Raw genomic sequence first — 26,622 nt, forward strand, 5'->3', positions numbered from 1 at the left:
TACGTATACACACACACACACGCATGAACACAACATGGATATGTTGTGCGTTGTTGGCTCGACGCCGAGTGTCTGCGTTAAACAGCGTCGCCCCCCTCCCTCTCGTGCGGCACACGGTAGATGAACATTGCGATGAAAAAGAAGAACAGCTCTACGCTAGACACACACACTCTGACTCCACTACCGCACTGCTGCCACTATATAGTGGGTGGGCAACAGCACTCGACCATGAACGCGCGGACGGAGGCAGACAGAGCCGAATAAAAAAGATAGAAAATAATAAAAAAAAAAGAAAGAAAGAAAGAAAAAAGAGGACGACAACAGAGAGCTTCTTCATTCGTGTTCCGAACCGTGTCGAGACCGGTCTGCTCTCTCCCAGCGCTCCCTCCCCACAGTTTCCTTAAAAACTTGGACGTTCAACGACCATCAAACCTTCGGTAAGTCGTTGTTAATCACGATCGGCATTCATCAATCGATTAGGCCCTTAATAATGGGCAAAAAATATAATAATTATTATTATTTAAACGCAATGGCGTCGAGACTTTGTGTTCGCGTGATTGTTGGTTGTTTGAATTTGACTTTTTAAACGGCGCATTTCATTTTTGTTTTCCTTTTTTATCGGTTCGTGTTTTTGTTGCAGAGTGAACGCGTGTTACACACCATAACTGACGAGCAAATTAAGCCATTCGATTTGCTGCCACGGGGCTAAATAGAACGGTGGGAGAGAGAGAGAGTGAATAGCTGTCAATTGCAACTGCATCGATTGGGTGAGAACGGCCGGACGACACGCACACAAAACCGCCAAAAAAAAAACAAAACAACATCGAGGACGGACGACGTTCAAGACAAAAAAAGGGAACTAGCGCCCTCGTTTGTGTCCGCTGCTCTCCCAAGTTCTATCCATCAAAACGAGAAGTAAAAAAAAAAAAGAAAAAGTTACAGAGAGCTAAGAAGAGAAACAAATAACCAAAGGCGAAAACAAGAAGAAGGAAGAAATCATTGAGCGATCAGAGAAAATGGCCAAGTATTTGAGACGCAGTTTCCGGCGTAAGAAGGAAGTCCGTTTTATGGGTAAGCCCATTTTCGAAAGATCAGAATTTCGTCTCTCATAGAGAATGCACGAGTAGCTTTTAGCTGTGCGTATCCCCTCGAAAAAGGAAATCGATTTCCAATTTCAATAAGATCCTCTCTCCGTCCACCTCGTTCCCGATGAACCACCTTTTGTTTGTTTCGTTTTGTTTACATTGCGATGTGTTTCACATCCCACAACGTCCGGATCGAACAAACTCGCATTCCATCAGCGATAAATATCGACGTATTTTTAACAACACTCAAATAAATCAACGTCCAGACGATAAAGATATGCACTACAATCTTTATTCGAAGACCCCCCCCCCCTTTCTTTCTTATATAGACGTGCAAGTTTGACATAGACTTTCGAATCCCCACCCAGTCGCTATGGTTCCAGCCACCAGCACAACACTCACGAAGTTGCCACTACAGAAAACAAATAATAACAAACAAACAAAGCAAAATCGGAAAATCGCCATAAATCCAGTAGAGTAATATTATAGCAGAGGCGGGCATTTCAAACAAAAAATCTGTGCAAAAAATGCGCACATTTCGAGAGCTCGGACGTTTCCAAGTGGACACTTGCCTTGCGGCTTTGCAAATGTCGCAATAAAAATAAAAGAAACATTTTTTTTTTATCTAAAAAAAAAAAAAAAAACAAAACAAAAGAGGGGCGCGTACACCAAAGTTGTAGGCGATTGCGTTTACGTACAAGGAACTGCTGTCCCATCATCAAACTCTCGTTGCATATATAGCATATATAGTTACACAAGTTTGGGCCGGTACTACAGAAGTGGGCAAGCGAAACGACCAAAGTACCAGACCGACGGATTTAATAATAACCACAAAAATAAATAAATACGACGGGGGGGAAAGAAAAAGTCGGAAAACGAAGTGAAACGGGCAAAACAAACGAAACACAAAAAGCGGCGCGTACAAGCCCGTGAAAGAGAACGACGCTCGGCTTTCGCTGATTTGCTGGCGGGTAACAATCAGCGACGTCGCAAGCACCACTCGATGTTAAGCTCGGCTGAAGTAAATTAATTATTCAGTAAAAAAACAACAAGGGCGACTAGTTCCGTAAAAGCCTTTCACAATCAACGCGATGATTGAACAAGTGCGCGCTAGATCGATAGGAATCAATTATCACCACCCCATTTCTTTTTTTAAAAGACAAATTTTTTTGAAAATGTTCAAATGAAAGTTTCGGAGGGGGGCAAAACAACATCATCAATCGCTTGTTGGGCATAATGTAACCCCCCCAAGTTTAGCTGGATAGAGCTGGAGTCTTACGCTACTTCAGAATGCATAATGCATCAGCTATAAGCGTGCACAAATCCATTTTCACGTGCGTGAGTTGATTGTGCAGCAAAGGCAAGTGACGAAATGTTAAGTGAACTGAACACACAAGAGTTCTCTCTACTTTCCCCTTTTTTTTTTTACACGACGCAACGTTACAATGGCAATGAATCTAGCGTGTCTGTTATTGACTCGCTCTTTTTGTCTACCGTCGCCCCCCCTTCCTTTTTTCTTGCTCTCTCTATTTGATCGTGTAACACTCCCACACTGCCTGGTCAGGAACACGCGCGCGCACACACACACAAAAAGATAGAAAAGTAAATACGAACAAGAAAAACATGTGCTCGAACCCGTCAAATGGCAAATAAAAAGCTTCGAAACGAGAGCAGCCCAGACTTGATCAAACAATTGCACACACAAAAAAAAATGGTCCGTACGCGTATCGCATCAAACTTGATGATTCTTTGTGTCGGGGTACAGAAAAAAAAGAAGAGCGAACGAAACGGGGCAGTAAAAAGAAACAGCTTCAAAGAAATCAAGACTCGATGCCGTGTGGAATTTCAAACAAGATAGTTTCCCCTTTCGAAGAATAAAATAAATATTTTTGTTAAATGCCTCTTTAATGTCAGTAGAAAAATCATAAATTCTAAAGCCAAAATGGACATACTTTTTACGCACACCTGAATAACTATCTATTCAGCAGTCGAAAATAAGGCGACATAAATGAGATCATTTTTATTTTTCTTCCTCGCTAACGAATCAGATGAACGTTCATTCAATCGTATCGCGGTCAGTCTATCAATACAGCCATCCCCCCTCCCAAAATTCCCTTACGTTTTTCTAGCTATTTATACGTGACTCCTCGAGGGAGGAACGGAAAAGGTGGATATCTTGATCAATCCACCCTTACCCTACCGTCTATCTCAGCCACTACACCCAACCGGAAAACAAAAAAAAAAAAAGACTAGCATTTTTTGGCCGAAATATAAATCAATCCCCTCCCCCCCCCTTCTTTTTTTTCGCTTGAAGAGATCTGGCTTTTATCTCCAACCAACCACCAACGAGCAAACAAAAATACAAAACAAAACAAACCGCCTCTCAATAAAGAACTCCGGGGTGTTGATTATGGTTTAACGGTGGATCGAGGAACCCAGGCGAGCACAACTCGCTCCTACCCTCCCGTTTTCTGTTGCCCCCCCAAAGGAGTAATGTGTGCCTCAGTGTACAGTATAATAGTTATAGAAGAGAAATCGATCGATGTCGTGTATACTCATCACAATGCCACCCCGTGTCATTTGGCCTATAGTTTCGGGAAACAAGAGATGCAAAGCCGCTAAAAGAGACGAGTAGTATTGAACACCTTGTTAGCGCATCTGTCTCATTGTGGCCGCTAGTTATACCTACACCCAATTGCGCGTTGTTTGTCGCCACGTTACTAACCCCCCCACTGTGTCCTGCTAGACATGGTCACGTAAAATAATAATAAAAAAAGGCAAAACATCGGCAGAGCTAATCAATGTAATGGAAAAAACTAACAGCCACGCCCGTGCTGGCCTCTGTGCGATGTATGTCACGTAACACGACAAGCTTCAACAACCTAATAACTTTGGCGTAATCCAAAACCGAAATGTTTTGACCTCAGTCAAGAGACACATACGGTGCAAATGACGCAACAACAACAAAAATGTACGACATCAAAACAGGTGCGCACGCGGGACTCCCGACGCGATTACGTGAAAACTATTCGTCTTCTTTTTTTAAACAATTCAATCGTAAAGTTTGCTCGTATTACTCCATTAAATCGAGTCATAAAAGAAAAACAAAAAAAAGAGTGAATACGATCCATCAGAGGCAACCATAAAAACTTGAGCATTTTCATACCATCGTTTTGGATGGGGGAAGGGGAGGAAAAGTTGAGGACGGATAGAAAAAAACGAAATCATCTTCAATATATTGCAGAGCTCTTATAGCGTAGAATATATTTATATATAAAAAGCTGCTCCATTCGAAGGGAGAGAATTGTAAATGGGATGTATCCATCATTAAACAATTCGAGTATGCCAACGAGAAAGGCACGCAGCTGATGCCGCAGCGACTTTTTGGCCAACATCGTCATTCATGATTTATGCCAGACCATTCAATCTTTAATACTAGTCCCTCTCTCGGATATATATATATACTATTAACTCACAACAGTGGCAGCTAAATCAAAAGATGGGAAAAAAAGCGAAATGTAGGAGGGGGGGGGGAGAAGATTTCGTTTTCAACAAAAGTATTGGACGACTGCGAGATACAAAAGTCGATTATCCACACACTCATCGCCAACTGTTATAAATGATAATCGCTTTAGCCCCTGGGATGAAGGTCCCTCTTCATACTTAAAAGAAAACAGCAGCACATCCGAGGCCGTTAAAGAATTTATTTTTCTTCATATGGCTATAATAGACACGGAGGACTATACGTAGAGCCAAACTGTTAAACGATGACGAGACGTGGCAAGATACGAAGAGAAAGGAAATATTGCTACGAAAAGTAATGACATTAACGCCAATCAAACTGTTTATGACCTTTCTGTCGTGTTTACAAATGCGTACATCAAATTTATCGATCTAAAAGAGCGTCTCCTGTTTCACTGCATCATATTCCTACAACAATCGCCATCATTTTCTAATGAAAAATGAAGTATTTATCATCAAATTTTGCGCACTTGTACCCGCAATTTTTTAAAATAAAAAAACGGCTGATGTTACACGCAAATTGCTTTTTACCACATCCATCTCTCCCCTCGTAACAATAACCAACAAAAAGCGGGAAAGGAGAACAACATTTGACTACATAGAAGCAACGTGATACGTCAGCCTGTACACACACACACACACACGCTGTATAGCACTGCGCATAGCTCCAATCTCTTTTGATCTCTTTGAACCTTTGGATAAATATATATACGTACGTATACATATAACATACCCTTTCTTTCTGTTGAGCTCCTGGGCTGCCCTGTTCCTTTGTAGAAGCAAAACGCAGAGCGTAACCTGGGAAATTGAAAAGACCGCCAAGGCTTCCTCTGCGCTTCTTTCTTTCCCCCTGACGACGACGACGACGACACACGGGAACGAACGTCAATGTCGACGCATCGATCGCACGAATTTTCGGCTGCTGATGTACAAGTAAAAGCCAAGGATGGGGAGGGGGGGGAGGAAATGGAGGGCTCAGCATCTCGACTTTCATTTTCCTTTTTAACCCACCCTGGGTGCATGTGCCGTTAGTCAGCGTGGAAAAGCTAAAATAATATTTATTTTCATTGGACGGTGATATTTATACCTGTATCAGGTTACCTAGGCAACCCTTCTCATTTTCTCTACCCAAGCCTATATGTACATTCTATCAAACTGTTATGCAACTGTTGTTTTTTGTGTACAGGAAGTGCCGAACACGAAGATGGGGACAGCCCTACGCCGCGCTACCGACCCGACGGCATCGACGCCCTTTGCAAAGCTACCGGTTAATAAAAGCTTGTTGACATTTTTAGCACTTGCTAATTCTACCTGTGTGGTTTTTTTTTTGTAAGGATTCAGCCGCAAGGAGCTTCAATTAATGTACCGCAGTTTCAAACAGGTAAAAATAAAAATTAATTCAAACTATTTCGATCGAACCAATCTCGTGCCAATTTTCAAACTTCGATGGTCTCTTCCCAATTTCAATCGCAATTTTTTCTATTTTGATCAGCAAAAAAAAAAAAAAAAAATGCATGAAAATGGTTTCTCGGTCGATGAGAATCTGTTCCAGCGGGCAGCACATTCTCATCGTGGCGTCTGTATCTTTTAAAGCCAGGCTTCCACTTCCTAACCTTAGCGATAGCAATCGACGTCACGATCCTCACATAAGTGGGGACAGGGTAAAAAAAAAGGAGGTCGATGGTTTTTTTTTTTTTTTCAAAGAAAGTATAAATACATTTTTATGCTGAAGAGCCGACTAAAACTTACTCCTACTCTAAAAGCAAACAATAAAAACAAATCAGGCTGGCCTGAAGGGGTCAGGGGCATGGGAGGTTCAACTCACGTTGACCGCTAGTTCCAAGATCGCATGATTTCTTTTTTTGTTTGCCCTAACGAGTGTTTGTGTGTTCAACCGACAGTAAATGATTGAGTCATTTGGAACTGACGGCGGGAAGTGCCCGTTTGAACTTTTCAACTGTTTTGTGTGCCATTTTTTTCTTTTCTGGGATATTTTCAAGATGGGGAAGAAGAAAAAAACAAAAACAAAAAAACTTCAAGTTATTTCTGTAACATTTTCAATATGCAGGAATGCCCAACTGGAACGGTCAACGAGGCCACTTTCAGGCGCATCTACACCCACTTCTTCCCTTACGGAGGTAAAGATTCACGCTACACAAGAGGGCAGAAAGAAAAGGCAATTTTCCGTTTGGATTTTTTGGAACATTTTTGTGTTTGCGCGCAGATGTTTCTCCTTACGCTCACTGCGTTTTCCGGGCGTTCGACATTCGCCACAACGGCGTCATCAACTTTGAGGTAAGCGCGTCCAAATCCTTCCTATCAATTCCATGAATATTTTAAAAGTATGGTGATTTTATTTTTTCATCAAAACGAATCAAGCCAAAATTCCTGGGATTTCAAGGCCGCCCCAAGAAAAACAAAACAGGGAACGAACGGCATTTCTATTAGCTACGAATAAGATAGGGAAATTCACGACCTATCTCTTTTTCTCCAGTCATTATTTATACAAAACAGAAAATGCGCTCGAACGCACAAGTTTTCAAGCCAAAGACTCGAAGAGGTTCGGCGAAGAGCAATCGATGTTTGAAAGTTTCAGCCATTCCATATTGTACGTTGGTTGAATGTTGAACTCGAACGAGAGTAAGAACCACCCTTAATGCACCCACATCAAGTAGCATAGCTTAACGAAACGCATCCACTTGCGTCTGTTTTGATTGGTTAGATGGAGAGGCGGGCAAGAGACACTTGAGCCGTTCGCTAGCGATTCTACCATGCATCCATTTGACACTCGAATAACTCCTTGGTGACATTTCAATTAAAACAAACGACAAGTCATTATCCAAAATGTTGGCACAACTCTCTACGACATTCTTCAATTCAAATTATCACTTATTTAAATTGAAAAATGTAAACAAAAAGAAAAGTGAGACGAATTTTAATTTCACGTTATATCCCGTTGCAAATCCGCCAAAGGATTAACAAGTAGACGAACGTGGCACAACTGTTTAAACGGGCCAGGGGATTGCTTCTGTCCACCCAATTAGAACACGCTCTACGTTCGTCGGAATTAATAGCAAAACAAACAATAGCAACAAGAGAAACGCGGATGACACGACAGCAAAACAACAAAAGATCCCTGCCCAGATGATGGTCCAAGTCCATTTTCACGCGTTCGTTCGTCCTTGTTGCTGTCAGCCGATCAATATGACTCCCGTGGAACGCCACTCGCCAACACTTTTGCCTCTAACCATCAACAGTCTCCCCTCTCCCCATCTAGACACGATGTGCCGTGTTAAAAAGACAAAAAAAGAAAAAAGACAGAAAAAAAGATGGCGACCATAAAGAGTTTCCCTCGTGCCTAGGTCAGAAATGATAGCAAACGCGGCCTAACCGATTCGATCATCGAATTGTTTGCACAAGAGTCCTTCTATATGTATCTATACACAACAGCAGCTAAAACTCGCTCGTGAAACACAAACATCCAATCAAACGCCTTACACACCCCACATGATGAAGCCTCTCCAAATCCAGCAACCACAACAACAAAAATCGTTCACGAACAGCGCGGGAATAACTTTTGGTTGTTAGTCAAAAACTTTTATTTTATTTTTACCAAATGAAATTGGAAGAAATAAAAAAGAAAAGTTTCACTAGAAATGAATTTTGCACATTAAAGAGATTGACACGAAACTCCGCCCTTTTCTTCCCTAATAATCTGAGAAACTATAGTAGAGGCCACCTGATTGGTCCGAAAGTTTTGCCAGTGTTGTAACCTAGTCGATGGGTTTTCTTTTCTATATATAAAAAGAACGAACTACTACCACTATGCCGGATGGTGGTATTAAAACGATTTAAAAAATATAAAAAAAAGAAGACGAAAGGAAGGAAGGATTTAAGGCGAACATGAGCACACACACACACAGACACACAAGTGACAGTTTCTTGGCCCGTCTGGAGCTTTCAAATGCAAACAGATTCGACTGTGATATGTCAGCAGCTGTCTGCACATCGTTAACCTAAAAAAGAAAAAAACTCTTCAAAGTCCTTTACCAAGAAATGTCGGCTTACAGAGATCGCAATGATTTTAGGAAGAAGAAAAAAAACTTGACGCAAAAAAAACGAGTTTCAATTGTTTTTCTTTAAAGGATCTGGTGCTGGGAGTATCATCGCTGTCACGCGGATCAGTGCCGGATAAATTACGTTGGTAAGTCAATCTACGACAACCCAAATTTAAATTAAAAACAGTTGATTGTAACCTAACGCCATCTACAAATAATCATGTCCTCATCATCGCCTTTGCTTTCTTTTTCGTACGTGTGGTGAATAACAGGGTTTTCACGCTGTACGACGCCGATGGCGACGGAGTCATCAGCCGAGGTGAATTACGAGACGTTGTCATGGCCGTCCATCGACTCAGCCCTCACGGTAAAAAAGAAAATCAATCAAAAAGATTCCATAGTCGTTTCCATGACAAAATATCAAATGAAAGAGAAAAAGTTTGAGCCATACAAGACAATAGGGTTAGATAACATGGTCCTGAAGGCAAGTCACGTTACATTGGGAAGAGCTGCTGTCGGGGGAGATTGGTGCTACGTGGGCGTGTCAAGTGACTAATACACACACAACATAATCACACTGACGGTTTTCTGAAGAAGCAAAGCGTATTCCCAACACTATCATACAGTTGGAAATGATGTTTCGTTCATTTTTCGGCGAGAGATTTGGCGGGGGAATTGGAAAAAAATGAACGAAACAACATTTTACTTTCAAAAAAGACTAGCGCATATGAAAAGGGCGAATGAGAGCCAAAGGGAACGTGTACCATTGGCATGAATGTAAACAGACAGACGGAATTAGATTGATCGTATTGAAAACATGAGTTGAAAAAAGGATGAAAATGTGTCACTCTAGATAATAAAACCGATACGAAACACACGAGACAGATTTTTACAATCCAGTTGACGAAACTGGAATGGGGCCCACAAAAACCTAAAAACAAAATGTCTGCTGGCATTTTTTTATCGATCCAGTGAGAAAAACGTGGCAGGGATTTCTTTTTTCGTCCGAGTTTCTTCTGCTTGACAGACATTTTTTTTTAAACTCTACCTCCCATAATGAATGTCTTCATTATTCGATCACATGACTATAATTCGTATGCATCTATCTAAACTAAAGGCAACCTACTGTCGAGTAAAACGATTCCTGACATGATGCCAAGTCCTTCAACCACCAATTCGGCAGCAGCAATGGCCGAACGCAGAAATCATGAAATGTTTGCTGAACGACACGCAGATCGCATATTTCAGGTAAAAAAAAAAATACCAACATACTAATCTAATCACCCAGAAAACACGTGCATAATGGCCACACAAAAACGGACGATAAAATTGCAAAGAGGGGTCACTTACTAATTTCAGCCGAGATCATTTTCCTCCAGGTCGTCTGATTCTTGTAGTAAAATGCTTCGATTTACTTCGGATCAGCTTGCTTTTTAATGGATTCATCTGGATGTAAAGTTGGCCCTTTGAAGCGTGCAAACGTTATGACTTGTAGACGGGACGATCCACACAGCAGGTTGAAAACTTTCTGCGAAAAACCGCAGACATGCTGGTTTTGAAAAAAACGTTGCACGATTGCTGTAATTCGATTCCGGTTTGCAATTGCAAAAAATGTGGATTCAAATATTTGTGGATTCTTTCTTTAATGAAATGTGGCAAAAAATAATAATAATTTAGCTGCCAGATCATAATAGAGGGACACAAAGCAAATTAGCTGAATATTTAAAAACTGGAAAATTTAATCCACGTTGATTGGCGCCCAAACGGATCTGGCAATTATATTCGTCTGCTTAGATGAAATTTTTATTACGCTCGGTTCAACAGGAATTTAATTAGGCTTCCTCTAACCTGCCTTTGCTGTACTTTTTAAACTAGTAAAGGAAACTTTCCTCTCCCTGGCAAATGTTTGAGGAAAAAAAAAACAGTCAAAGCAGAAATAGGGCTTCGTATTACTCTTCACTGCACAGAGCAAATGAAATGCTTTTGTTTCATTTGTGAAAAGCCCCCCAGAAGTGAAAGAATTCTTGCACAAAAGCGAGTTCAAGATTAATAGTAGCCCAAGGATAACTCACTGTTTACGCTTAAGTCAGTGCTGTCGGACACAAAATTGGGAAATAGAAAAGAAAGAAAAAGCTTAACCTTTTTTTTCGCCAAATGACAGAAACTCGATATCAACTGCGACGGACAAGTCACGTGGGATGAATTCCTGGAAACATGCACCAAGGTACGTCACTCTTTTAACTCACAACTGCTGAAACTAAATTGCCTTGTTGTTATTGAATAGGACGAAACAATCGCCAACACTATGGCCAATATGGACGTCGCCCTTTGAAAGAAATCATTTGCTTCTTCAAATAATGCTCGGAAAAGATGAAAGAAAAAATTCAATCTCGTCAGATCTTTCCGTGATGTAATTTTTTATCCCTTTCCCTGATTACCCGTAGATGTATTTCATTCGTGTAGGAACTCGGACTGTTTTTTTCATCACCTTCAAAAAATCTTTAACGTGTTGTTTCAACGGAAAGAACTAGATGGCGATATATTACATCATGTTGTTAACGAAAAATCATTCTGAAAAAAAAAAAGAAAGATAGAAAAAAAAATCCTGCCAAATAACGTATTTATTTATCGATCCGAATGTGGATTGCAGTTAACGGAGCAAATTAATTATGAACTCTCATTTTTTTTTCAACCCATTCGTTCATTCTTTATATTTTCGTGCATGTATATCCACATTCTGGAGAGAGACACGATTTTTCCAACAGTACTTGCTCTCCTCATTCTCTTCGTTTATATACATCAGCTCATCATGCAAAAGAAATTAGTTTATCAAAGTCTCAATTCTTCTCTCATTTTAACCTCCTGGTCAAACGAGGAGCTTAAAATAGAAAGGGAAGAACAAACGAGCATAACATACATGCGCATGGTATACTTATTGGCAAGACAGGAAAAAAAAAAAGAATAAAAACCAAAATATTAAATAAAGGGAAATTATTGAAATTATCGTCATTGTTACAAGGATACGATTGGGGGAGTGGAGCAAAGGGATACACAACACATTTTCTTCATCATTAATCATTTGGGAGAGGAAATACCAACGATACAGCAATTTCAGAATTTCATTTCTCTTTTGCTTGCAAAAACAAAAAAAGCAACAATTTAAGAAATTGTCTCGTTATGTTTGCCGTCGATGAAGGTTTCTCGTGTCTATCAAAATAGAAAAAAGGGATAAGAATGGGGGGGGGGGGCATATAGAGAGAACATTTTGTCTACAAAAACACAAGAGGCGAATAAATTAAAAACACACGTACGCATTTCTCGGGCCATTGCGCGAGGAAGGAACACACACACACACATTTGAAAAGACACGCACAGTTTCCCTGTCTGATTCCTTATTCTCATATGCAATTACATTTATATGCGAGATATATTCATTACTGAAGATTAATAAAAAAACAAAAAACAAAAATGTCTTAAACACTATTCGGTTTTTTTTTTTTTTTTTTTGTTTTGAAATTTCACATGTTTTTCTGTTTTTGTTCATGTTGGTCGCTGTTATTCGCGGATTTAAGACAGATTCGGCGGAGGAGTAGAGAAATATTCTTTTTTTTTTTTTAAATCGGTTTTTGATGCTATTAAAATCAGAGTGAGGCAGTTTGGTGGGGACGACGACGGGTAGGAACTCTTTCGCGTCAAGTTTGCTTTTCTAATTCTTTAGTGTTGTTGTTGGATTTGAAACATAGAAATTCGGGTGATTAATTCAGGATTCTTTCTTAAAAATTCGGAAATAAACATGACAGATAATTCGATTAAAGGGGGGGGGGATAAAAAGAAGAGGGCGAAAGAGTCGTGGCATAATGATTTCGCCAATTAAAAAAGGGGGAAAAGAAAAACATTTTTCGTGGTCACGAAAAATGCAGTAGTAATAGTAGTACTAAGGTTGAGCAAAACAAAATCCATCCGGCTCGCTTCCGATAATGGATAAGTAAAAAAGGATATAGAAAGAGGAGGTTCAAGAATTTTTGACAGCGACTTTCGCTCTCTTCTATGTGTGTCTACAAGAGAACAGCGTCGTAAAAGATTTGGTTTTTCTTAAAAGAAAGAGGAAAACAAAACAAAAATGGATGTCTGTCAGTGGCTGGCAACGGGACTTTGCTGGACGCAAACACCCACTTGCATGGGACTGTCGGATCTGTCGCTGCTGCCACTGGCCGACGTTGCCAGTTGAGGTCCGGGCCGAGAATTTTTGATGGCTCCTCCGCCACTGGACACGGCTGCTCCAGCCGCCAACGGCATTTCGTTGGCGTAGATGAGCTGATTCGACGAGGAGGACGACACTGCGGGACCGTTCATACTACTAAATGCGCTACTGCTGCTATTGATATTGCTACTCCCGTGACTGGAAGGGAAGGGGTAGATGGAATTGGAGGAGGAGGCGTTGAAATAACCAGAGGAGCTCGCGGCCGACTGACCGCTAGGCGGATGAATTAGACTGTAGGAGGTTTGATACAGCGGCAAATTGAGGCTGCCGCTCTGCGTGCAGTCCAGCGCTGATGTCGTTGCCGACGACGAAGCAGACGGACCGCCGATATAGTTCACTCCACCACTACCTACACCCAGATTGCTGTAGGTGGACGACGGGTTGTTACTACCCACCGAAAACGCTGAACTCGATCCGATAAAGGCCGAAGAACCGGAGGTAAAGACACTTGGATTGGCGCTATTCAGCACTTGAACTCCTACACCTACCCCTCCGCCCGTGTCTAGGTGCGAGGCGTATCTTCTGGCTGCCACCGATGACGACGACGACGAATTCGAGTAAGTAGGTAGATGGTGAGGGTGCGGTCGTGAGTGACCCTGTTGCTGCTGCTGGTGCAGGTATGGAGGTAGGCCTCTGGGACTTTCGCATTCCATAGCCGACGGTTGGACTGCTGTCGATGACGACGCTGTTGTTGAATAATTCGGACCACCATGGCTCGGATCCGACCGCGCCCTACTTTCGGCGGCAGCCACCGCTGCTGCTGCCGCCGCCATTACTGCCTGACTGGAATGATCCGCCATGCTGGCTGGACTCGTAGAAGCCGAATTGTTGTGCGTGTTGGTACCCTCGTCGGCCGTCCTCTTGAAGAAATTGTGCTGCAGGGCATAGTAAGGTGTGATACGTGTCTTGGGGTCGTAATCGAGCATCCGCAATATCAAGTCCTTGAATTTGAGGTAATCCGAAACAAAATGTCCGATTTCACCTGAACGTCTACCCCCAGGACCTCCCGATTCCACACCTGATACCGAGAAACGGAAATTATTGTTTTTTTTGTTTTTTTTAAACGGATGTATAAATAAAACAAGCGAAATTGTTTCGCCCCTCACCGATGATGTCGTGAAGGCGGCGATGCCCGGGCGCTTTATACTTTTTGCCCTCTTTTGATTTCTTCAAAACGTACGAGCCGTCGGGCAGTTTGTCAAAGTATTTTTTGGTCTTGTGAGCCGAGTCGAGCATGGCGCGCGGCGGCATGCCCAGTACCTCGACAATCTTGTTCATTTGGTCCACCTCGTTGGCGCCCGAAAATAGCGGCTCTCCTGTGTGCATTTCTACCAGGATGCACCCCAATGACCACATGTCGATTGCCAAATCGTAAGGTATGCCCAGCAACACTTCTGGCGACCGGTAAAAACGCGACTGAATGTACTGGTATATCTGTAGAATAATAATAATAATAATAATAATGAAAAAAATAGTACGGATGAAGTGTTAAAGTACGAAGCGAACGAGAAAAACCGCAAATAAAAACGAAGAAAGTTCCGCTTCTGTTTCACTTCGTAGGAGGTAAAATAAATAAATAAAAATAATTAATTAAAACGTACCCGTTGACCGAGCTGGCAAGAGCTGCCGAAATCGACTATTTTGATAGCCGACCTTTTCGGATTACATAAGAGGATATTTTCCGGTTTGAGGTCGCAGTGGATAATACTCAATTCAGGCGTGGAGAGGAAAAGCAGGGCCGTGCACAATTGCTGGGCAAACTTGCGAGTCAGATTGAGCGAGACGCCGCGAAAGTTGGTGTTGCGCAGCAGATCGTAGAGATTGTACGAAAGCAGCTCAAACACCAAGCACAGGTGGTTGCGCCACATAAAGTGACGCTTTAACCGCACTACAATATTGAGAAAATAAAAAAATTTTAAAAAAGAAAATCAATTAATTTCTGCTTGTTTGTTCTTTTCCCCATCTAGGATGATTCAAAATCCTCGAAGAGAAGCGAAAATGTTTTAATTACAGTATAAAAAGAAAAAAAATGAATTTACCTATATAGTATTTGTTTTCAGCGTCGGCCTTGTTCATCATCTCGAGTAATTTAACCTCTATCTGGGCCTGATTGAGAAAAGGTTTCTTGTTTTTGATGATCTTAACGGCCACATGGCACTGCTCCTCGTGATCGTAGGCCTTGACCACTTGACCGAACGAGCCCTTGCCAATAAGAGAGTCGATTTCGTAGCGATCGAGAAAGCGCTCGCCGTGACGGACAATATAGTCATGATTATCATCATCGTAGCCGTCGTTGTACACCTTGCGCTCCTTCTTATTGTGCTGCTGGCCGGAATCTTCGCCGGGGGCTTGTTGCTGCGCCCGTCTTTTCTTCTTGGCATAATAAACCTGTTAACAGAAAGAAAAAAAAAAAAAAAACGTTTCGGCAATTGAGTTAAAAACACGTCAATTTTATTATTGACTATCCCATTGTGCTTTCGTCTCACTTCGTTGATGTGTTTGTAGGTTTTGATGAGGTCTACGGATAGTTTTCGCAGTGGAGCTGAGGCAGGGTCTCTGAACTGACGGGGTATCCGCGACTGCATCGTCTGCAAGTCGGAAGAGGAGCCGACGGCCGACGTCGACGCAGAGCTACCACCGCCAAAGGACAGAGATGAACTCCCTATGCCATAAGTAAAGGTCATTACAAAACGAACGATGTTTTGTTATTTTTTTAATTAAAAAATGATTTGTTCTATTACCTAAGGAGGAGGAATTGATGGCAGCATTTGGATTGATGACAGACAATCCTCTTCCAAGGGCGGCCAGCTGTTCTTCGGGTACTAGTCGGCCATAGACAGCTGTACTGTTGCTACTGGTACTGTTGTTGCCACCAGCGCCGCTACTGACGACGCCGCTGTTGCCACTCGGACGACCGGATGAGGACGACGATGATGAAGACGAGACGACTATACACTCGCCGGCTGTGTTCCGTTGATTTCGTGGAAAAAGCAAATAATAATGAATCAAAAATGAATAAATACATAAATAAAAATCGGAATATAACTGAGGCAAAATGGAATTTAAAATGATATTCAATTGTTTCGATTTTGGCGGCTTGGCGCAACATCATTTCATTAATTCCTGCTGTCGGTCTGTCAACTCTAGGAATTGTAGGTGTATATTTTAATATATTCAATTCTATGAAAAACACTGAATGATCGACTGCCGTTGGCATTTGTTCGGAATTTTCTACGACCGTCCCGTTAAGTGCGCGTCGTTCAGTGAGACGGCGTGTTCCGCCGCCAGATGGCACGGAGCTTTTCCCTATTTTCAGTTCACTTGCGAGTCTGGCTCCTCCCCTAATTTCTCCCGTCCGACGGTTCGGTCGCCCAGCACGAGTGTTCCCTAGTCGTCGTGAACGCCAGGAGGGGAGAAAAGAGACAGTGAAAGAGAGAGAGTCTGATGAAACTTGGTGCAAGAGACGGCGAAGGAGGGGAAACAGCGTGACGGCGGCCAACATAAGAAAAGACGAAGAAGAAAATAAAGAGGGCGAGGGAGAAGGGGGGGGGGGAGGGAGAAAAGACCGAGAAGGAGAATGAAAATGGCTAGACGGCGAAGAGAGAAGAAGCCATATATACGATCCCGTCTGTCGATCAACGACCCGTCGGGAAACAACACACACATACACATCCAGGGATGGACGACACACACACGTACACTCTAGTTGTGGGCAGACAGGAGACTTTTAAAAAGTTAAAGCCGAAAAACGCATGCGCCGGGCAAGGAGACTGTTTCGGTATGTGGCGTCTAAAGATCGATGATGAATCACACGCAATTCTTTTGAACCTTTGCATTTTTCTTTTCTCTTTTGGATGCCCCCCAAAAAAGGTGAACCTGATAAAGGAGGGAAATAAACAATTCGTTCGACGACGGACAGCGACATGTGTCGATGGCGAAAACTAGTTGGTCGGGCGTCGGCGCAACACCACGTCCGATTGATGACGCAGTCTGGCCGTCTGAACCGGAAATGACGTCACGACGTGACGCACTTGAGGCAGTTAGCCATCGTCATTGTTGAGAAACTTAATGAACCCCCCACAGACAAACACCAATTTTTGACAAGGCATTCCTTTTCCACATCGACCGTCTTTTTTTAGAAACGAAACAGAATAATGATTCCATTTACTTATCTTCCCCTCCCTCTATCTCCACCCATCCCTTTGCAAAGCCAGACGAAAGAGAAAATGTCTGGCATTCCACATACTCTGGCCCCTCGATCCATTTTCGGGAGTAGTAGAAGCGCTCTATGTTGTCTGTGGTGATGGTGTAGTGGTACGAGACTTCCGGTCCACTCAAGCAGAGAGTGGAGGAACTGGGAGGAGGGGGGAAACAAAAAATCAAAAGCTGCAAAAAAAAATAACAATAATAATAAAATAAAGCAACAACAAGGAGGAGGCGGAGGGTAAAGGCGACCAGAGTCAAACCCTGCCACCAGGGAATAAATAGACGCAACCGGCATTCTCACGTGATTTCTTCTCTTTTCATCCTTCTGCTCTTTGAGTTTTGCATGACGACCGTGTCAACCACACAGCAAACGATATGCTCACTCATTGTAATTATTCATTCGATCATTATTTGCGTTTACAGTAAGAGACTCAATTACTTTGTAATTGGCAGTTAAAACATACTTTTAGTGTGATGGATTTGCATCTGCTCATGCTTGTGCCAGTCAGGTCGCTTGGGCTGGACCAGGACTGAACTTTCCATCGCCATTCAGTAGAGGTCACTAGATGACCTCTTTTGACCTTTTCAATACTGTTGAAGGCGGGGTCAAATGAGGTGAAGCGTTGCGCGGGTCTTTTCTTCTCCTCCACCCCAAACACAATTGTTCTTTCTTGGTCACCACACTGTGAATCACTCACTTGAAACACTTTAAGAGTATTCGTATTACTCAGTCACAGAGTTTTTGCCAACTCAATATTAACCTAAAAGATAAAAATATATATTAGCTGTAAGCAAGAAATGAATCTTACATAATTAGAAATGCTCGGTATTAATCTGGCAAACGTTTGAAGGTAATATTTGCATGCAATCGATGTAACAAGAAATAGTTAGCAAAACATCAGCAATAAAATTTTTTGCTTCGAATGCCAAGTTCTTGAGAACTGGAAGCCTGGAATGTTACAAGCGAGTAGAAATGCTTCAGTAAAGTGGGATACCTTTCTGGAAACAGCCCAGAGAGAGGAGTCTACACTTGTTCCTTTTGGCTTCCGTTTCTTGCTTTAGAAAAGTAAAAAGGTTGTCAAGATCCAACTAATTTCACTAGGACCCAGCTTTTAAATTGTTTTTGTGTGCTGCCATGGCGTTTTTTTTTTTCACGAGCCAGACGACACAACACGACACACGCACGGCGTATATGTACAATTTTCACTGTACACAGTGATGGCGGGTGTCTCGCACGACGAACTGAAACTTTCCCACTCGAAAACACCACGACTCTTGCGTGTTAAACACGGCTAATAACTTGTATTCGGTACAGTTTCACTACTCAAACAAGCTTCGGTTAATCAGAACCCACTAATCAATGACGTAAGCTGTTTTTTAAATCTCTTTCTGGGCAATTGGAATTACGTGTTGACATATCAACAAGGCCCCGAAAACAGCTACGGAGACAATACGAGCGCCCTCTCTCAATTCACAGTTCTTCTCCTCTCTCTTTTGCAAATGGCGTTGCTACCCTGGACTCTATAGACCAGCGCTTCGTATCGGCAGCCAGAAGAAACTTCATGAATTTTCGTTCGTGTTTTGTTTTGATACTAAATAAGTAGCTATAGATTAATTAAGAACTATAGATTAATTAAGAATTTTTGTTTAATGTAATATAAAGCAACATGTTTTATTTTTCGTTATCACGCATAAAATTCGCTTCCAGCTTTTAACGAATTATTACCGATCATCGCCATCTTCCGGTAACATTTGTAACTCTTGGATGACCGTGGAAAAGCGCCGTAAGATTTCGACTTGTTTGGTCAAACGAAACAACTGTTTTCTAGGAAAATCTTATCTATCACGAATTCCATTCCATACTTTAGATCAAGGTTATGATGCAAAAAGTGTTTTTCGTTGAAAAATTGCGTAGGCTTTTACGATAATATGCGATTACGTAATTCGCGTTTTGGAGAAACTTGTTATAAAACCAATTTGATTTGTTTTTTCAATTGTTTTGTGAGACTTTTGTAATAAATTGCGTAATTCTTGAAACGCTAAAAAATAGTTTTGCATGCCATTTTATTTTGCATTTCTACTACGAATTTTTCTGAATTTTTTGTGTTACTACAATTTTCATATTTTGAAAATGCATTAGAAGCAGACGTCCGGCTATCCGTACATAGAAAACGACTGCTTGTTAGTCTGTTTGAAGCCCTACTTAAATTTAAATAGAATACCTTAACATGGAAACGGACACTGTCACTAGTCTCCAGAATCTGGGGTATATTTCTTGGATATAAAAAAAATAACTGTAACATATTTTAAATAACAATCTAACTCACAGATACTCCGGCACGTTCAACGATGTTGCTCTGTTGGCACGCCTGCTGGATCGCAATGACCCTGGGTACATAGTAGAAATGAGTAAACTAGTGAATTTTCTGTCAGTTAAGCTTAAGTCACTTTGCCAACTGGAAGATATGGTTAATGCAATTGAGAAACCTGAAGAAGGGGATATGTTTTGCATGGAATTGGCTGGACTTTTACGAGAACTCTGTAAGAGATAGAAATAGTCAATCCACCATTTTAAAAGAAAAAACCATAATCTTTTTTTTTAAATATTTCCAGACTGTCCTTATTCTGTTTTGATGGATGGTCCACCAGCAGCAAGACTTGCAAACAGAGAAAACCGCCTGAAATTGTTGAATTTTCTTATTTCTGAATGTCAAGCTGCTATAATGAACAATCTTGAAAATCAGTTGGAGAAGAGTTTGCCAAAATCTGTAAACATATTTTCAATGTCTCAATTATCTTCACATGTAACATTGTACTTTTTCTAATTTAGGAAACTCCAACCTCTGAAAAACTGAAATCTAGTTTGATGACTTTGGGCTTTAGCAAGCCACCCTCTGATATCTCTGCTCAGCAACTATTCAATAAAATGGGTGTAAAGATTAGAGAAATTTTAGCGTCAGCGCCCAAAGGCTACCCGGGACCTCCTTTACTCAAAACCGCTCTTACAGAAAAACAATGGTCTCAACTACATCAACTGCTAGCAGAGCTGAACAAGGACTACAAACTAAGACGAGAAATGTTATTGACCAGACTTGACGTAACGGTCCTATCTTTCACGGTAAAAACAAATGTAGTAATTAGCTTAGTGAACTACCTTTGAAAATTAGTTTTGTTTAGTGGTCTCCGAATGTGAAATCAAAAATGGATGAAGTATCTGCTGTTTACCAACCGCTGAGATCTAGCATGCAAGCTGAACCCAAAGTGACAATTAGCCGCTTGTTATCTGCCAGGTAGAATTGTTTTTGGGATTTCTGGCTTCGGAACAAAAATTTATTCCGATTTTGCTTATGCAGAGAGGATGTTGCTTACGAGCAGAAAACGAGTAGCGCTTCCGTTAGGGAGAAAACGAAAACTCCTCTTCAAAGAATGCTCATTGGCGCGGTAGGATGATTCAAATCAGCGATGTGTTCTCAATTAAGTTTACTGAATAGTTCGTAATGCGTAAGGTTCCTGATCGTGGAGGTCGTCCTACTGAACAACGCCGGCCGCCACCCGAAATGCCTGGATGGCAGAAACGTAAACCGGATGGAGGTGGTCGAGGTGGATATCGCGGTGGTGGGGGAGGAGGTCAAAGAGGAGGTGGCCGCGTCCAAGGAAGTTGGAATCAAGGAGGCAACTCATGGAACCAAGATCAGAAGCCACAGTGGCGTGGTAGAGGTAGACATTAACATCTCAAAAACGTTTTGAATGAAAATGTTCTTTTGGCTAAATTTAAATAAATAAATCAAATACATTACAGTTGTTGGAATTGATTTGTTATTTATTTTCATCTACACCATATCAGCATAATCTACATGCTGCGAACTTTCTTCTTTTCTTTATATATGCACATAGTCCTAACTGAAAGAAACAAGAAAGATAAGATTACAACAGTTTCAAGATGAAGGTTTTATGTTATTACTCCAGGGGTCAAAGCGAATAACTTCCATCTTCTCGTCAAGTCTAGGCCGAATCAAGTTAACTTTATGACCAGAAACAATACTCTCCAACATGACCAAGACATCCCTGAAAAGAATTTTTTTTATAGAGTCTTATTAAATTTGCGTTTTACTTCCCATGCTTATGTTTCTTACTTGGCTTTGACCTTTTTAGCAAAAAGAACTCTGGTAATCAACATAATGAATTAATGATGCTATGATTCGTATATCCTTTGCGTATGGGATACGAAGAAAGGATAGCGTAGTTCAAAAAGTCGTTACTTTCACACGAAACACTATAGAAACTTTCAAAAACAATGTAAAGCCAACTAGCATCGTGTCCTTGTGAGAGCAGACGGAAAGAAGATTATCGAATATCGATAACAACGAATTCACGATAACAAAACGTCGGGCATCACCGCTTCAGACTTAAGAGTTTTTTTGTTTTTTTTTTTTGTTTTTTTTGAAATAAAAATAATCCAGACGCAAGTTTCATTTTTCGAGTTTATACCTCTCCTCTACATAAAAACTATACTCAATTACAGGAATATGAATTTATTAATAATTGGGTTAAGGAATTTCAAAGAAATAAAAACAACAATTCCAAGTTCAACCCCCTAGCGGAAAACTAGGCAAAGTAAAATGCGGAAATGCCGAGTCTCAAATCGAATCGAGGTCTCGACGGACTAGAATGGAATGACGTTTACCTGTATACCTACCTACTTAGAATAGCGTCTGTCGCTTGGGTGTTTGCTATCGATTGTGTCAGTAGCACTGTTTTAGTGTTTTCATTCAGTTGTCTAAATGTGCGCTGAAAAGTCAACACTTGTGAATATGCGTATTTTAACAAAACTAACAGTTTACAATTAGGTGCTAATGGCCCTGAAACCAATGGAATCAAAAAGTGACCCCAAGTTTACCATGAACAACAACATCCCCCGACCCTTCTCTGAACCTCCGCCTTACCCAGGCACAACAACCCGAACAGCCTATTCTCATCCAACAAATTCAACAATGAATAAATTTGGTGGAAGAAGCGACAGCAAACAAGTGGCTGTCCCTGGTGGAGTACCTGGAGTACCCATCACTTCATTAGAACAACAGAGAAAACCATACATTCCATTAGGAGAAATCCGCCGTAATCTACCGAACCAGATTAGACCTGCTCCTCCCGTTCAACAACAACTGCTTATACCAAATCCAGGACCATCAAGTTATCAAAGCCTGCCTGCGTTCAATCAGCAAATTTCTCAGATCAATCTCAGGCCAGTGGCAGTGAAAGAAGATGCTGATGAAGAGTTGTCAACACACATGACTGAAGAAGAGTTAATGATGCTGTCTGTTCCTGTGCTAGCCAGACGTTTGCTAGAGGCCCAGAGTAGGATTGCAACCCAAGCATCAGAAATTAAAGGTGTCATTACTTCTTATAATTAAATAGGTTGGGTTGTTTCTTGTTTGTTTGACTGCTAAATTTTTTTAGGTCTAAAGTCTTCATATCAAAGGCTACAAGAAGATAACCAAGAACTGAGAGATCTGTGCTGTTTCCTGGACGATGATCGTCAAAAAGGACGTAAGCTTGCCAGAGAATGGCAGCGTTTTGGTCGCTACACGGCGTCGGTAATGCGCCAAGAAGTCGCATCTTACCAAAATAAACTCAAGCAGCTCGAAAGCCGACAGCAAGAATTAACTCGAGATAATGGAGAGCTTAAAGAATTATGCCTTTATTTGGATGAAGAACGGAATGAAATCCAGCAAGCACCATGTGCCTCTTGTGGCGCCACTCCATCCCCGCCACCTACCGAATCTACCATGGCTGGTATAAATCAACAACAACAACCAGTACGTGATGATGGCGATGGTAGCAGTAGCAGCACCAACGCAGATGAACCCCATCTAAGCATGCATCCATCGCGATCGCATCTGTCGGTCAACCGCCCTCAAAGCCTTTCCGGAATGGTCCACCAGAGGGTCATCCGCACCAGCAGCCAAGATCGATTACTTGATGTATTTCATGACATAATTGTTTATCTTGTTTTTACCCTGGAAAGGAAAACCCGTTAAAAACAAAATCTTCTTTGTGATTTTATCAGGACCACTCCCAAAATCGTTCGATGTTAGCAGAGCAACTGCTGCAGTATACTCGCCAGCTCGAGCTGCGCATTCTTCAGATGGAAGAAGAGCGGAGTGGCCAATCGGGGAACGTTAGCCGTCAACCTCAGCAACAGCAAAATCAAAGGCTGCGCCCACCTCATCCTCCGCCGTATAACGCCGTCCACAATCAGCGAGCTGTCGAACTAGGTATCCGTTCAGACGAGATACAGCAAGAAGAAGATCAACTCGTCCATTCTCGCCCTGAAGCCGTCACTCGTGCTCTTCGTGTTCTACAGGTAACATGACTTTTTTTTTGCATCAGTCACCTGTCGCTCAACTTAGTTATTTTATTTAATCAGGTCAGAGAATTTCTCGAACCATCTAGTTTGGGCGTCATTCCTTCTGTAAGTCGCAGCTCGTCCCGTCAGAGGAGCGGACTTGTCACTCCTGATTCAGAGTTGGCCGACGAAGAAGTTGACCGCCTTGGCCAACAAGCTTCCTCAGACGGAGAGGCTCTGGGTGACGGTGAACGTGCTCTGGTTCACGCCATGTGCAACGTAATAAAATAATGCAAAAACTTGTTTAAAAAAAAACTAGTTTATCAATATTTTTTTAAAATTATTATTATTTACAGGTGGTCTGGAGAAAATTAGAGGAGGCGCCGTCTCTTTAAGATGTAGAAAACAACAAACAGAAGAAAATAAATTACGTTATTACGTTGACCTGATTTGCTCCGGCCCCCGAGTGACGTTTTCTTCTTTTAATTAAATTTTTTTTTTTTTTTCTTTTGACCCGATCAAGCCGTCCCAAAACTCATTTTTCGTGCCAAGGCGATTATTTTGTCGTCTCTTTACCCGATTCCGTCCACTTTTTTTTATGTGACACTCTTTTGTATGTAATGAGTGTCGTTTAATTTCATATCTGCCATTTTTCTTTTCCTTTTACTTGACATTCTTTATTACAACTGTCTTCATTCCGAAATCGTGTTTGGACTGAAGCCCTACCTCCTCCCTCCTTGCCTCTTTAATTGATTCAATCATTGTTAAACTTCATTTTTACTTTTCCATACGGAGAAACAAATACAAAATCTATTTATTCGCAAATATTTGATTGATCTAAAGAATTTAACGGTAACTTAACTAATTTTTGCGGAAACAAAGTAAGTTGTATTGTGTTTAAGAATTGGGGATAAAGGAATGAAAAAATCCCAGCCATTCAAAGGAGAAAAAAATTGGGAAATAATCGGGATTCGATACTATATAATATAATCGACTAAATACATTCTCTTATTTGGTTGGTTTCTTTTTTTTTAAGGACGAGGAATGAAACATGTTTGACCAAAATCAACCGGAGCAACTTCGACGTAGATACAACAAAAAAACGCGCACAGACAAAAAAAAAAAAAAATTAATATGAAAAAGAGGACGCAAAAATCATGGGAAACGGAAAGTGAGTTCGATTATACATATATAGTTTGAGAGTACTGTAGCTGGGACGGATTCTTAGTTTTTACACATACACCAACAAGGAACATTTTCTTTGATGTTGTTCTTTTTTTCCTCTTCGGCGAAGAGAAATAGTAGTAAAGGGGTAGGGTCCTCAAATTGCTAAATGGTCCGAGAAAAATTGATCGTTTTCTGTTATCTAGATCAAGTCACGAAAGGTGGGGTGCACTTCGTAGAGTAGCAAACATGAATCACATAGATGGGGATGAAGAAAAAGGTGCTAGTGTGCTTTTTCGTATGTCGAGTCAGACAAAGGCAAAACGGATTGCACGCTGAGGTGTAATCGCCAGTGACTCGTCGAAGGGGGGCACGCTAAATAGATGGCCAGGAAAGAAAAAAAAAAAAGAACGAAAACAAACAAAGGGAGTGAGAAGACAAACTTGTAGGACGGAAAAAACACACCCCCTTTAAAATCGAAAAAAAAATGAGAACCGGGAGCTGAGGAAAAAGAGGAACTTATCACAAACCAAATTGAAATACTGTAGGAGGTAATAGTTTGAAAAGAAAAAAAAAGGAATGACAGATCAAAGGCAAGGGTTGACAGGGGATTGGAACTTTCTTTTTGTATGTTGTCCTTTTTTGAACGATGAGCCTTTCTTTTTCTGTAAATTCTTTCTACCTCAAACCTTGACCATTTGTCCCATAGGCCAATTATTCAGGTAACGGACGGTTGGGACGTAAGCTAGTCCCCATGGATGTTGCTGTTGAACATAACGAGATTTTGGTGCGTGATAACTGAGAGCCATGGGTGGTGGCGGAGGTGAGAGAGAACTATAGGAAGAGGTTGCAGTCACGGGATACCAGCCCTTGTGCGATGGTTCGTAGTTGGGATAAAAACAGTTGAGTCGGTACTGTTGTTGTTGCTGCTGCTGTTGGACAACACGCGGTGGACTCAACGGCGACGGAGATACTCTGCTTCGATGGCTAGTGTTTCGTCTGGGACTATGTTGTTGGGGTACAGCCAAACTCCTGTCACTATCGGTCACGACTTGCAGCGGCCTTAACGCGCTGTCGGCAATAGCCTTGGCGCCCGTTTCCTTTCCGAACGACGCCACGGTGCAGTAGGATCCTTCATGCTCGCCAAATCTACAAGGCCACCCAAAGGACAAGATTGAAACCAACTGTTGATGTCAATTAGATGATAATTAGCCACCTGCAAGAGACCTCTCTTGGGTCTACCCACATGGTGAATTCCACAGGCAACTTTAGATCACAGTAATCAAGCCCAGTCTCGAAGGCAGCTTTCTGAATGAGGGGATCAGGGCGACTGCTTCCATTTAACCTGATACAACGAAAGCCCTGGCCACGCTGAGGCCTTTCAGGAAACCAGTGGTCCTACAAGGATGGGAAATTTCAAAATTTTAGATTTTTGCTAAATCAACAACCAAAAAATGATCAACAGCTAGTATTGTAAAGACATAATTCATACATGGAACCTCTCCTCAAACAGCCTAACCAGGTGCCTCTTGAAAGTCTGTAGTCGGTCTTCAGAAATGTTGACTAGCTGGCTGGATTGGGACACCAGTTGCGTTAGGAAAAGCGCCGCAGCTTCAATTTCTTCTTTCATGTTGTGCTGGTATTTCTTTGATGTGTCGACAAACGGGTTAGTTGAACGAAACTCGAAAAGAAACGGGAAACGGTAGTGCGATGAGGACAGTGTCTCAAGATTGACTAAAGCTTTGACTAAAGATATTTCAACTGGGTAATATTTCAAATGAGATTCTTTCGTTTCAGTACGAGGCCTTGGTTACGCACCGTTGAGGAGGGCCCAGAAAAAAAATCAAATGACGAAATTCTATGACAAAGCTGCGACTCGTTTCTACTCACTACTACAGATATCCACGTTGCTCAACTCACACAACGACAAGTAGACAAACGTTTCACAGCCCGTCCGAAAAGGATGTCAACGAACGGAAT

At 41.6% G+C, this 26,622-nt stretch overlaps 4 protein-coding genes across 4 annotated transcripts; 2 read left to right on the forward strand and 2 right to left on the reverse strand.

Annotated features, from left to right (window-relative positions):
* Positions 1-191: 191 nt before the first annotated feature.
* LOC116929081 (Kv channel-interacting protein 1) lies at positions 192-11,432 on the forward strand. The gene is made up of 11 exons (XM_032936244.2): positions 192-437; positions 641-1,071; positions 5,794-5,874; positions 5,942-5,988; positions 6,676-6,745; positions 6,832-6,902; positions 8,753-8,811; positions 8,938-9,032; positions 9,783-9,913; positions 10,827-10,889; positions 10,950-11,432. The coding sequence occupies exons 2-11, from the start codon at positions 1,017-1,019 to the stop codon at positions 10,995-10,997; spliced, it is 720 nt and encodes a 239-aa protein (XP_032792135.1). The 5' UTR covers positions 192-437; positions 641-1,016; the 3' UTR covers positions 10,998-11,432.
* Positions 11,269-18,645, reverse strand: LOC116929045 (dual specificity tyrosine-phosphorylation-regulated kinase 1B). The gene is made up of 8 exons (XM_032936192.2): positions 18,128-18,645; positions 17,597-17,893; positions 15,668-15,889; positions 15,413-15,588; positions 14,966-15,314; positions 14,528-14,814; positions 14,033-14,360; positions 11,269-13,944 (listed from the first exon to the last, which is right to left on the reverse strand). Exons 2-8 carry the CDS (start codon positions 17,679-17,681, stop codon positions 12,797-12,799), a joined length of 2,595 nt encoding a protein of 864 aa, XP_032792083.2. The 5' UTR covers positions 17,682-17,893; positions 18,128-18,645; the 3' UTR covers positions 11,269-12,796.
* Positions 18,646-18,878: 233 nt separating this feature from the next.
* Positions 18,879-24,303, forward strand: LOC116929043. Its single transcript, XM_045178007.1, has 13 exons — positions 18,879-19,006; positions 19,273-19,398; positions 19,462-19,673; positions 19,746-19,900; positions 19,963-20,250; positions 20,310-20,422; positions 20,486-20,573; positions 20,639-20,849; positions 22,080-22,520; positions 22,590-23,113; positions 23,200-23,496; positions 23,560-23,757; positions 23,835-24,303. The coding sequence occupies exons 2-13, from the start codon at positions 19,361-19,363 to the stop codon at positions 23,871-23,873; spliced, it is 2,604 nt and encodes an 867-aa protein (XP_045033942.1). The 5' UTR covers positions 18,879-19,006; positions 19,273-19,360; the 3' UTR covers positions 23,874-24,303.
* A 40-nt stretch (positions 24,304-24,343) lies between these two features.
* LOC116929079 (maternal B9.10 protein) lies at positions 24,344-26,608 on the reverse strand. The gene is made up of 3 exons (XM_032936240.2): positions 26,135-26,608; positions 25,859-26,040; positions 24,344-25,791 (listed from the first exon to the last, which is right to left on the reverse strand). The coding sequence occupies exons 1-3, from the start codon at positions 26,270-26,272 to the stop codon at positions 25,326-25,328; spliced, it is 786 nt and encodes a 261-aa protein (XP_032792131.1). The 5' UTR covers positions 26,273-26,608; the 3' UTR covers positions 24,344-25,325.
* Positions 26,609-26,622: the final 14 nt, after the last annotated feature.

The sequence above is a fragment of the Daphnia magna genome, linkage group LG8 (genome assembly GCF_020631705.1).
Source record: "Daphnia magna isolate NIES linkage group LG8, ASM2063170v1.1, whole genome shotgun sequence".
Lineage (NCBI taxonomy): Eukaryota > Metazoa > Arthropoda > Branchiopoda > Diplostraca > Daphniidae > Daphnia > Daphnia magna.

Bases quoted from the DNA above. Each gene is read 5' to 3' on its own strand.
- LOC116929081 (XM_032936244.2), top strand. From the start codon at position 1,017: ATGGCCAAGTATTTGAGACGCAGTTTCCGGCGTAAGAAGGAAGTCCGT. The intron at 5,989-6,675 runs GTAAAAATAAAA...TTCAATATGCAG, and splicing joins TGTACCGCAGTTTCAAACAG to GAATGCCCAACTGGAACGGT. The intron at 9,033-9,782 runs GTAAAAAAGAAA...TCTAAACTAAAG, and splicing joins CCATCGACTCAGCCCTCACG to GCAACCTACTGTCGAGTAAA.
- LOC116929045 (XM_032936192.2), bottom strand. From the start codon at position 17,681: ATGGCGATGGAAAGTTCAGTCCTGGTCCAGCCCAAGCGACCTGACTGG. The intron at 15,890-17,596 runs GTATGTTTTAAC...AACGGAACACAG, and splicing joins GCAAATCCATCACACTAAAA to CCGGCGAGTGTATAGTCGTC. The intron at 13,945-14,032 runs GTGAGGGGCGAA...TCTCGGTATCAG, and splicing joins CCGCCTTCACGACATCATCG to GTGTGGAATCGGGAGGTCCT.
- LOC116929079 (XM_032936240.2), bottom strand. From the start codon at position 26,272: ATGAAAGAAGAAATTGAAGCTGCGGCGCTTTTCCTAACGCAACTGGTG. The intron at 26,041-26,134 runs GTATGAATTATG...CCATCCTTGTAG, and splicing joins TGTTTGAGGAGAGGTTCCAT to GACCACTGGTTTCCTGAAAG. The intron at 25,792-25,858 runs GTGGCTAATTAT...GTGGCCTTGTAG, and splicing joins CCAAGAGAGGTCTCTTGCAG to ATTTGGCGAGCATGAAGGAT.
- LOC116929043 (XM_045178007.1), top strand. From the start codon at position 19,361: ATGGAAACGGACACTGTCACTAGTCTCCAGAATCTGGG. The intron at 20,423-20,485 runs GTAGAATTGTTT...TTGCTTATGCAG, and splicing joins AGCCGCTTGTTATCTGCCAG to AGAGGATGTTGCTTACGAGC. The intron at 20,574-20,638 runs GTAGGATGATTC...GTAATGCGTAAG, and splicing joins AAAGAATGCTCATTGGCGCG to GTTCCTGATCGTGGAGGTCG.